We start from the raw sequence: 12,223 nt of genomic DNA, 5'->3' as shown, positions 1-12,223 counted from the left end.
TTAAGTAGGGATTTGTGAATTTTGGGTAAGACATAAAAGACAGGCATAACAGGGTGGAGTTTCGTTAGAAACGCGGCTGTTCTTTTGTCAATAATGCCTCTACTCAAGCCGTTTGATATAATGGACCGGATCTTAATTTTAACCGTAAAGGTCGGGTTATTGGGGATCTTTTTGTATGTGGTCTCATCTGTAAGTTGTCTCAGTATTTCCTGTTGATACTGGGTGCGGTTCATCATCACTTCAGCACTCCCTTGTCTGCTGGTTTCAAGATGGGATGATATTGGTGTTATCCTAGAGGGAATTTAAAGCTTGTTTCTCCTCTGGTTTTAAATTGTGTCATATTGGGTAAAGCCCAATGTGTGTTCATGTATCAATGAGTTGATGTCCCTTTCCAGGAGATCAATCAAGGTCTGTGATATGTGTGGGGAGGCATGAAATGCTGGTGTTCTTTAAGCCTAAAGGCTAGTGTGGAGCCACCCCCCTAGTGTTCGAGTTCGGTTCGTCGAACGGCGGCTTAGTTCGGCGAACGTTCAACGAACACCTTCGAACCCCATTGAAAACAATGGCAGGCAAACACGAACACATAAAAACACATTATACATATGCACATACAGTTAATAAATATTGCCATTACACTTACAGTTCCCCACAACGCGTCCTACACTCTGTCTCCCGCCGCTTTTCCTTCCGATATTCGCTGCGCCATCCCGTTAACCAGCACTGATGATAGGACCTTCCATGACGTCGTCATAGCATGTGACCAATCACGTGTCTATTATCTCATTGGCTACAGACTGGTCACATGGCTAGATGTCATGCTAGGTCCTGTCAGTGCATCTCTCCGGTACGTGGTGCTCGTTTGAGCATCTCCGTGTACCGGCGAGATGCTCTGGCACATGGTCGGCTTCCCCGTTCCTGCATGTCGACGCTCTTTACAGAGTCAGCCCATATGCAGGGACTGGCTGCCACAGCCGGTGAATTGCGGCACCGGGAATCACGTGATCGGAGCACCGTTGCTATAGTAACCCGCCTGTCAGATTACTTTAGCAAAGGTGGCAGCGGTGACGTCACCGCTTACAGCCGGCAGCCTCTGCTCACTCACTGAGTGATTAGACTGCACGAGAGCAGCAGCGTCTTCCTCCCATGCAGTGCTGTCTGATGTAGCAGAGCTGCATGGGTTGAAGGAGAAAGAAGACAGAAGCCCAGGATCGTGGAGGGCTGAGCGGGAGTAATAAACATGGAGTCTCTAAGAATGTCTGTGTATTTATTTCTATTAAAGTATTTTTCTCTGTGTGGTGTCTTTTTTTTAACCCTTTATTGGAGATTCTTAATGGCTGGGTCAAACTTGCCTGACATTAAGAATCTCTGGCTTAATACTAGCTAGTAAAACAAAGCTAGTATTAACCCATTATCAACCAGCAAGCCACCCGGCTGGCTGGAAGAGTTGGATACAGCGCCAGATGATGGCGCTTCTATGAAAGCGCCATTTTCTGGGGCGGCTGCAGACTGCAATTCGCAGCAGAGGGGCCCAGAAAGCTCGGGCCAACCTGTGCTGCGGATTTCGATCCCCAGCTGCCTAGTTGTACCTGACTGGACACAAAAATGGGGCGGATCCCAAGTCGTTTTTTTTTTTTTTTAATTGTATCATGAAATTCATGAAATAATTAAAAAAAGGGCTTCCCTATTTTTTTAGTTCCCAACCGGGTACAAATAAGCAGCTGGGGGTTGGGGGCAGCCGTACCTGCCTGCTGTACCTGGCTAGCATACAAAAATATGGCAGAGCCCACGTCATTTTTTGTGGGGGGGGGGGGCAAAAAACTCCTGCATACAGTCCTGGATGGAGTATGCTGAGCCTTGTAGTTCTGCAGCTGCTGTCTGCTCTCCTGCATACACTAGTGAATGGAGCATGCTGAGCCTTGCAGTTCTGCTCCCTCTGTCTCTCCCTCCAGCATACAGTCCTGGATGGAGGATGCTGAGCCTTGTAGTTCTGCAGCTGCTGTTTGCTCTCCTCCGTACAGACAGACAGCAGCTGCAGAACTACAAGGCTCAGCATACTCCATCAAGGACTGTATGCAGGAGTTTTTTGTCCCCCAAAAACATTACGTGGGCTTCGCCATGTTTTTGTATGCTAGCCAGGTACAGCAGGCAGCTACGAGCTGCACCCAACCCCCAGCTGCCTATTTGTACCCGGCTGGGAAACAAAAATATAGGGAAGACCTTTTTTTTTAATTTCATGAATTTCATGAAATAGTTAAAAAAAAAATGATGTGGGCTTCGCCCAATTTTTGTGTCCAGCCAGGTACAACTAGGCAGCTTGGGATTGTAAACTGTAGCGCAGGGTGCCCAAGCTTTCTGGGCACCCCTGCTGCGAATTGCAGTCCGCAGCTGCCCCAGAAAATGGCGCTTTCATAGAAGCGCCATCTTCTGGCGCTGTATCCAACTCTCCCAGCTGCCCTGGTGACAGGTTGCTCACTGGGTAATAATGGGGTTAGGGCTAGCTGTATATTATCAACTGGCCCTAAGCCCGAAATTAATGGTGTCACGCTAATATTAGACATGGCCACCATGAATTTCTAGTACAGATAAAAAAAATTATGCCGGTAATAATGGGGTTAGGGCTAGCTGTATATTATCAACTGGCCCTAAGCCCGAAATTAATGGTGTCACGCTAATATTAGACATGGCCACCATGAATTTCTAGTACAGATAAAAAAAATTACGCCGGACCTGGAGGGGTATTTGGGGATTTTAATAAAATGGTGAAAGAGTGTGTTTTTTTGTCTTTTATTCCAAATAAAGGATTTTTTAGTTGTGTGTGTTTATTTACTTTCACCTACAGGTTAATCATGGAAGGTATCTCGGGGAGACGCCTGCCATGATTAACCCAGTTATTACCCTGGATTGCCACCACACCAGGGCAATTCGAGATGAGCTGGGTAGAGTCCTGGGACTGTCGCATCTAACGGATGCGGCAATTCCGGGCGGCTGCCTGCTGATATTGTTAGGGTGGTGAGCTCCCCATAACGTGGCGCTCCGCATCCTGACAATACCAGCCTCCAGCCGTGTGGCTTTATCATGGCTGGTATCAAAATTGGGGGGAACCGCAGTTTTTGTTAATTTTTTTTATTGTTTATTTATTTTACTGGACGATATAGACCCGCCGACGGCTGTGATTGGTTGCAGTGAGACAGCTGTCACTCATCGTGGCGGCGTGTCTGACTGCAACCAATCATGGGTGTCGGCGGGCGGGGAAAGCAGGGAATGCCAGATTGAATAATGAAGCGGCAGCCATTTTCAAAAGAGGAAAAGCCGCCGGAGCTTTGTGACAGCCGTGCAGCGCCGTGTCCGTGATCGGTGAGTACGAAAGAGATAGGGGTTGTGCTGGGGATGCAGGACGCACATAGCCTTACTGTGAAAAGCCACACTTTTGGTGATCGAACCATTATCGAACGTAACTCGAACAGCCGAACTTGAAGCAAATCATTCGAGTTCGTCGAACAACTCGAACACCGCCTAAAATCACTCGAATTTTAAATTGGCGAACCATTCAAAATCGAACATCGCTCAACTCTACTAAAGGCCCCTTTACACACAGACTTTCTAGCGATCCCACCAGCAATCCCGACCTGGCCAGGATCGCTGGAAAGTCTCTAAACAGTCGCTGGTTAGCTGTCAAACAGGCAGATCTGGCCAACGACGCAGCAGCGTTTAGAGACTTTCCAGCGATCCCGGACCTGCAGAACTACCTTGCTGGTAGGGAACGCTATAGCACTGTCGTTGTAACGGTGTCAAAGACACCGATGCATGCTGGGCAGCCGGAAACAAAGGACCAAAAAATGGTCCTGAAAGATTTGTAGCGATCAGTGACCTCACAGCGGGGGCCAGATCACTGATGCACGTCGCCTGAGAGGTCGTTACTACGTCACAAAACCGGTGACGTTACAGCGATATCGCTAGTGATGTTGCAGTGTGTAAAGGGGCCTTAAGTTGTTCATTGAGATATCCAATCAGTCTGCATTGTTCCCTCTCCAGGTCCCGGATTCTAAGTGTCTTTGTTGGAATCCTCAGAAAGTTTCAGGATGATGCCACTAAAGATAAGATACTGTTGGTTGCATTATTACCATAAGCGTAGGTCTCCATTGACATCTATAGGGTTGGTGCTACAGCCAAACAGAAACAATAATCGTTCGAGTAATTGGCGTGCACTCACTTGGTGGAGTGAGGTGCTAGTGAACACGGTGGGGTTCTGTAAGGCTAACCACGGAAACCCCAATACCATTTGTGCGGGAAGGCCCTTGAGAACATAACAGGATATCCACTCCAAATGCAGAACCCCTATATGGTGTTCCAGCCATTTACACACTCAAAAAAGCCCCCCTGAGCAAGAGATGAAGAATCAATGGCAGAATTCAGAACAGGATTTGATAACACCTTCATTTCTCTCCCTGTGGAAATGATCATCATTATTCTTTGCTCCTGAACCACTAGCTAGAAAAACCATAACAGGAGTTTCTTTGCCACCAACCTTAACCCTAGTGAGTTCTAAACATTGAGACACCATTGTTGATAATACACGTTTGGATCTGCCAAACAGCCTGAGTCTAGGAGTTTTGAAACAAACGTCTTTCCCTGGGCATTGAGGAATAGGCATTGATAAAGTGTCCCTTTCTGCCACAGAAAAAAAACAGAATCTTGCCCTTTTTAGTGGAGTGGAAATTCTTCCCTCACCGGGCGTCCAAACGAAATGCATGGGCTCGGGTGATGCCTTTAAAAGTAATACAGGTACAGAAACACCCTCCCCAGATGTTAGATGTTTTACATTCATGGGTCCTCTGCCCAGAATCGACTATCAATACATATTACCAAAGACATAGCATACTCTAAAGAAGGAGGGGTCTCCTACATAACCAACTTCACCCTATCAAACAACCCCTGGAAAAACAGGCTTCTCAGAGCCGAGTCATGCCACTGTGTGTCCATGCACCAGCGCCGGAATTCAGGGCAATAACCCTGTGCAGGACGATTCCTTTGTTGCTGCAAATGGATCTTAAACTCGGCTAATGATGTTCTATCCGGATCATCATAGATGAGCCCGTGAGCAGAGAAAAACCTCGTCCACCGTCAAAATTACAGGACCATTCAAAACAGACAGTAATTTCAACCCGCTGTTCCTCACCACTAGGGAAGTGGAGACGTAAAAGGAAATAGAACTTACACACCTCTCTGAACATAGCTCCACTCCCCTGGCAATCTTCCAAAAGGGTAGTTTGGGTTCAGATAATCCAGAGACCAGGGCAGATTGCATCGGTGTGGCAGACTAAGCTTGCTGCTGTACTGCCCCTTTTAGTTAGGCCACCTGATGAGACAAGGTCTGCAGTTGTCTCACTAGTGTAGCAACCGGGTCCAGCTAATCACAGGCCAACAGAATTAACTCCCACTGTACTGGGGAGCAGTGAAGCCAGATCCAGCTGACACCCATGACAGGCTGTACAACTAAAGAAATCCCAGACAGTTTGTCAAATTCTACAGTGTGATGCGTACCGTCTATCTGTGCATGTCCAGTTACCATAGTGCCTAGATGCACATCGCTGTCATTGCTTATGCGCGTCAGACTCGATTCATCAGGGCAGTGTGGGCGGTCCTGGGGCTTCTCTATATAGTGCGTGTCACTGCAAGATCGGCGCCTTATGTTATGTGATGCGCTCTGCATCGGTTGCCATGGCACCAGAAACGCTGTACACAGTGTTTTGACATGTATCATGTCAGTATGGGCGTTGACCCTGACAGCACTCCCTACTGGCTGTTACTTGTACCCCCAAATCACGTAATCTAGTTTTATGAAATATGTGTTCATAATGGGATAGTTTTACTTTTTCCATGTTCATTTTACGTGTAACATCTGTTCAGTCTACTATAAACTGCACATTTTTCGTGTCTAGGATGTACGTGAAACCTCCTACACCTTATTTTTAAGGTAATAAGTTTTCTTCATTCTTTTTAGTTCCACATTGTAGCAGCTGCTGAATGAGAAGAATCTGTGACTTCTCTGCATTTAGTGGTCACTACTCACCTGGGCGGTTGTCTATAGAAATCTCCTCTTTACTCCGCTCATCACCCCTCACATATGTCTCTGTAGTATTAATATGGGTCAGATCTTCACCCTGAAACAAATATTGTAAAAGTCACAGACAGATGGAGAAGTCACATATGTGATCAGCTATCCTGCCATCTCCACTGTTCTCATTACACAAGTATAACACATATAATACTGGTGGATAAAACAAGACTGAGCACAAGACCTTCACAGCCGTCTACACATCATAGGGAGATTTCATGTCACCTTCTCTCCATCTACCTGATGATCCTGAGGAACATCGGGATCTTCTTGGTTGCAATCCTGTGGGAGAAGAGGACTGGGACATCTCTCTGGTGTTGTCCTGTTGCTGGATAGAACTGGAGGAAACACATATATTGACTGAATTCATTCCTTACATACAGATAAATATAGACTTTACACTTGGGCAATTTTGCACCTGTATCAACCTTCTGGTGTAGTTATAAGGCTTATGGAGCAGCAACCCCTGACTTCCCTTCTGTGAAAATACATCACACAAATCAGAGAGAGGACCAGGAAGGCTTTTGGTGACCTCCAAAATACAGGTTCCCAAACAGTGGTCTTTACAATATGTACTCCATTTCATTGTCTCCTGAGTTTGCCAATCTACGGTGGGTCATGTAAGGCTAACCAGGGAAACCTCAATACCAGCTGTGCAGGAATTTCTTAGCCCCCAACCTTAACCCTGGCGAATATTAAACATTGAGACACCATTGTGGAGAATATACTTTTGGATCCGCCTAACAGCCTCGGTGTAGGGTAGGAGTTTTACAAACGCCGTCTTTCCCTAGGCACGGAGGAATAAGCATTGATAAAGTGTACCTTTTTGCCACAGAAAAAACAGACTCCACCCCCTTTTTAGTGGAGTGGAGGTTCTTCCCCCATGGGACATCCCTCCGAGCTACATGGGCTCAGGTGATGTCTTTGAAAGTAACACAGGTACATAAACACCCTCCCCAGATGTTTTAAATTGATGGGTTCTCTGCCGAGAATCGATTATCAAAATGTATTATCAAAGACATAGCACACTCTAAAGAAGGAGGGGTCTCCTACATAACCTTTACCCCTGGAAAAACAGGCTTTTCAGAGCCGAGTCATTCCAATGTGTGTCCATGGACTAGCGCCGGATTTCAGAACAATGACCCTCTTCAGGCCGATGATGTGCTATCTAGATTATCATAGATGAGCCTGAGAGCCAAGAAGAACCTAATCCACTATCAAAAATACAGGATCACTCCAAACAAAGACAGTAATTCCCACCCGCTGTTCTTCACCACCAGAGGAGTGGGGATGTAAACGGAAATAGAAGTTACACGCCTCTCTGAACATAGCAAACTAGCTGCGCTTCCCCGACAATGTTTCCAGAAGGCAAGTTTGGGCTCTGATAATCCAGAGACCAGGGTAGATTGCACCGATATGGCAAACAAAGCTTGCTGCTGTAACGCCCCTTTTAGTTAGGCTATATGAAGAGACAAGGTCTGCAGTTGTCTCACTAGTGCAGCAATCTGGTCCATGCTGAAATGTAATGAAAGTAGGGCCTGCTAGAATGTCATGATGTGACTGTAGGATAGCGAGGGACAGTGGACTCTTATATTGTCCCTCACCCTACGAGACCCTAGGCTATCCCAGATCTCCAGATTACCCCTGATGGTGGAGACGCCGGAATCTCGTGACATATTATTCTCCTGAACATAACTGAACTGCTTCTCCCTTCGTCCCCATGAAGGAAGGGTAGGCATGTGATGGCAACACAGATTAAGACAGACATGGAAAAATCAACTCAGACACACTGCAAACTCACAGGAACAATCAGTATGAGACTAAGGAGAAAAGCAAGAGAAGGAGGGCAGCAATAAAAGGACACCAAGAAGTAAAACCACAACAAATTACTACAACCACCAGTAAGTCTTGTTCACAACAACTCACCACACCAGTGTAGGCTAGCTATACCTGGCATTAAAGGAAGAGTACAGCCAGCATATATAAGAGGGAAATGAATGTGACTGGCTCCCTCACAGAATAGCCTGCTTTTGAACTACAAGATTGCCGGAGTAGGGACAGTTACAGGTGAGGAGGAGGTGTCCCATCTATGCTTCTCACTAGCTCCAGGCCCCACCGTTGTTATCGTGTCCCCTTTGTTTGTTGTGTTTCTTGTTGTGCATCAGATGCCCGTAGGTCTGAAAGCACGTGCCTTCTTCATCACATTTGGCAAGCGTGACACCAAACCAATATAGGCTAGCTATACCAGGCATTAAAGGAAGAGTCAAGCCAAGCCAACATATATAGAAGGGAAACGAATGTGACTGGCGCCCCCACAGCATGTGCTAGCCTGCCTATGAACTACAATATTGGAGGTTGATGCCTGAGTCTACCTGGGCTCATCACAGACATCAGAAAAGTTAGCAGGCAGAGTGCCAGAATCTGTAGTTTTCACAGATCATAACGCACCCTTGACAGTCGGTGATGTATGTAAAAACCTCCTTGTGAAAGTCAATTTATGCTGCAAATATCTTTTGCAGTAAGTATATATCTGCACATATTCATTCCCCATCTAACAAGCTCAGGGAATAACTACAGTAGATATAGAAAGTCTACATTCTTCTGTTAAAAAAAATCTCACAAAAATAATCACTCTTTCAACCTTGAATGTCACCCATAATCTATTAAATTCAGTTAAAAAATAGGGTGGAAAACAGAAGGGTTTTTTTATTTTTACAAAGAAAAACATCCAAGTCCGGTTACGTTGTGCCAAAACCTACAGTAAGTCTGTGAAAAGCATGAGGTAAATGTGTTATGTTGAGATGAGACCAAGGTTGAACTTTTGGGTCTCAATCCCAAAAGTTATGTTAGGCACAAAGCTAACACTGCGCATCACAAAAAGATCACCATACCCATAGTAAATCATGGTGGAGGCAGTATAATGCTTTGGGGCAGTTTTTTTGCCAATTCGAAATGGGGCTTTTGTCAAGGTGGAGGGAACAGTTCTAAAGATTATTCAGCTTTATATCAAAGCCTTCAGACCTCTAGTAAAAAGCTGAAGATGAAGAGGAATTTCACCTTTCTACACAACAGGCTTATCTGACCCCAAATCACGTAATCTAGTTTTTGAAATATGTGTTTACTTTGTGATACAATAAACATTGAAAAAGTTAAACTATGTGTGACTAAAGATGAACAAACCTGCAGTTCGGTTCGCCAAACCGAACAAGGTTAAGTTTGTGAACCTTTTGGAACCGCATTGGATTCAATGGGAGGCCAAACGTAAGGCACAGAAAACACCTTTAAGGGGGTGTAAAAGCTTCCAAAATAGCAAAAATATGGTTTACAGTGCAGAATCACTGTTTTGGCACAGCCATTAGCTTCCTAGGCTATTGACAGAAAAAATATAGAGGTGGTGAGAGACAGATGTAGAGCTGGTGCTCCCATACCCCTGCGAGTACAGACAAGACACAATTTGGAGATCTATGTAGTAGTATCGACATTCAAAAGCCTTTCAGGCACACGGCAGAACAGTAGCATCAATTGACCCCTCCCCATAGGGCTTTAAAAGAGCATGGAGGTACAGTCCATGCAACACACAGCCTGTGGGCCGGCATTACAATTTTCAAAATTAAGACATAAGTGTACGCCTCTTGGTCACAGAAGTCTGGCACTGCCACAAGATATAAGTTTGAGACCCATTTTGGAGTCTCATTATAAAAAAACAGCATTTTAATTTGAAAAATGAAGAAGACATGCCTAAGTGGCAGATGTAGGCCTGTTCCTCCCAGAAGCCTGGCACTACCCATAAAACATACCGGTGCATCTCAATAAATTAGAATATCATCAAAAAGTTAATTTATTTCAGTAATTCAATACAAAATGGAAACACATATATAGTATAGAGCCATTACATACAGAGTGATCTATTTCAAGTGTTTATTTTTGTTAATGTTGAGGATTATGGCTTACAGCTAGAGTTGAGTGAACCTCAGGCTTTGGGTTCGGGCTTGGTAAACAAAGTGACAATCTCCTTGGTGAGTATCGCATTGTGCTGGTGTCTGAGTGATGTGCAGCATTGTGTTTACTGCGAGAAGTGTGTGATCAGGTCAAATTTGACTTAAATTCTGTGTTCTAAGATGTATTGTTAACGGAAAAAAAAAGCAACGCCCACCCACCTTTGGAAATATTTTGCTTTCAGCCCACAGCAAAACACTTCCGGAGGTGGGTGGGTCGTGCTTTTCTTTTTTATTTCTCCATGAACAATACATCTTAGAATGGAGAATGTAAGTCAATTTTGCTGCACATCACTCAGACACCAGCACAGCGCGATACTCACCAGGGACATTGTCACGTTGTTTGCCGAACCTGATCCCCGAGCCTGAGGTTCCCTAAACTCTACTTACAGCCAATAAAAACCCAAAAGTCATTATCACAGAAAATTTGAATAATTACCGTAAAACACCTGCAAAGGCTTACTAAGCTTTTAAAATGGTCCCTTTGTCTGGTTCAGTAGACTACTACTAATCATGGGGAAGACTGCTGACTTTACAGATGTTCAGAAGGCAGTCATTGACACACTCCACAAGGAGGGTAAGCCACAAAAGGTCATGCTAAAGAAGCTAGCTGTTAATAGAGTTCTGTATCCAAGCATATTAATGGAAAGTTGAGTGGAAGGAAAAAGTATGGTAGGAAAAAGGTGCACAAGTAACTGGGATAACCGCAGCATTGAAAGGATTGTTAAGACAAGGCCATTCAAAAATTTGGGGGAGATTCACAGGTGGAACAGAGTGGACTGCTGCTACAGTCAGAGCTTCAAGAGCCACCACACAGATGCATCCAGGACATGGGCTACAAGTATCGCATTCCTTGTGTCAAACCACTCATGAACAATAGACAATGACAGAAGCGTCTTACCTGGGCAAAGTAGAAAAAGATTTGGACTGTTCAGTGGTCCAAGGTGTTGTTTTCAGATTAAAGTAAATTTTGCGTTTCATTTGGAAATCAAGGTCCCAGAGTCTGGAGGAAGTGTAGAGGCTACAATTCAAGCTGCTTGAGGTCTAGTGTAAAGTTTCCACAATCAGTGAAGGTTTGGGGAGCCATGTCTTTTGCTGGTGTACGTCCACTGTGTTTTATCAAGACCAAAGTCAGCGCAGCCGTCTGCCAAGAAATTTTAGTAGCACTTCATGCTTCCCTCTGCTGATAAGCTTTTCGGAGATGGAAATTTCATTTTCTAGCAGGACCGTGGCACCTGTCCCCACTGCCAAAAGTACCAATACCTAGTTTAATAACCACAGTATCACTGTGCTTGATTGGCCAGCACACTTGCCTGACCTAAACCCCATAGAGAATCTATGAGGCATTATGAAGAGGAAGGTGAGAGACACCAGACTCAACAATGCAGACGAACTGGAGGCTGCTATCAAAGCAACCTAGGCTTCCATAACACCTCAGCAGCGCCACAGGCTGATCGCCTCCATGCCACACCGCATTGATGCAGTAATTCATGCAAAAGAATCCCCGACCAAGTATTGAGCGCATTTACTGTACAGACTTTTCAGTAGGCGCCAACATTTCTGAGTTTAAAATCATTTTTTCTGTTGGTCTTATAAAATATTCTAATTTTCGGAGATAATGACTTTTGGGTTTTCATTGGCTGTAAGCCATAATCATCAACATTAACAGAAATAAACACGTAAAATAGATCCCTCTGTGTGTAATGACTCTATAAAAAGAGTTTCTCTTTTTGTATTGAATTACTGAAAAAAAAAATCAACTTTTTGATAATATTCTAATTTACTGAGATGCACTTGTACTACTTTCTAAAAGCAATATACCATTGGGTTTGTACCATATTTGTTAAGATTTTAGATTAGGTTTGTAGAAACCATTATTTTTGTTTTGAATGATATTTAGGTCAACAGTATTAAAAATAAAATCTCCGACAGAGCATTTTTAAAGACTGTTTTATATTTTTATCATTTGTTAAATGTTTGTATTGTTCACAAAACATATGAAAATATAAATCTTAAAAATCCTTTCAGGCAGACAGCAGTACAGTAATATCAATTGCCCCCCTCCCCATAGGGACTTAAGAGAGCAGGTAGGTATGGTCCATGCAACACACTA

General features: G+C 44.4%; 2 protein-coding genes across 2 annotated transcripts in view; both read right to left on the bottom strand.

Moving 5' to 3' along the window:
• The window catches only part of LOC142313024 (uncharacterized), a 327,494-nt gene that overhangs the window by 124,601 nt on the left and 190,670 nt on the right, over positions 1-12,223 (bottom strand). The gene's annotated exons all lie outside the window — the stretch shown is intronic.
• LOC142312320 (uncharacterized) overlaps positions 1-12,223 on the bottom strand; it is a 56,630-nt gene that overhangs the window by 21,967 nt on the left and 22,440 nt on the right. The window contains exons 7-8 of the mRNA XM_075351248.1: positions 6,356-6,453; positions 6,071-6,161 (exon numbers count right to left, since the gene is read on the bottom strand). Coding sequence (XP_075207363.1) covers positions 6,071-6,161; positions 6,356-6,453 — 189 coding nt within the window. The remainder of the gene's footprint in view (positions 1-6,070; positions 6,162-6,355; positions 6,454-12,223) is intronic.

Source organism: Anomaloglossus baeobatrachus, chromosome 5 (genome assembly GCF_048569485.1).
Source record: "Anomaloglossus baeobatrachus isolate aAnoBae1 chromosome 5, aAnoBae1.hap1, whole genome shotgun sequence".
Taxonomy (NCBI): Eukaryota; Metazoa; Chordata; class Amphibia; order Anura; family Aromobatidae; genus Anomaloglossus; species Anomaloglossus baeobatrachus.
The sequence above is the reverse complement of the archived record's forward strand: the minus strand, read 5'-3'. Positions and strand labels throughout refer to the sequence as shown.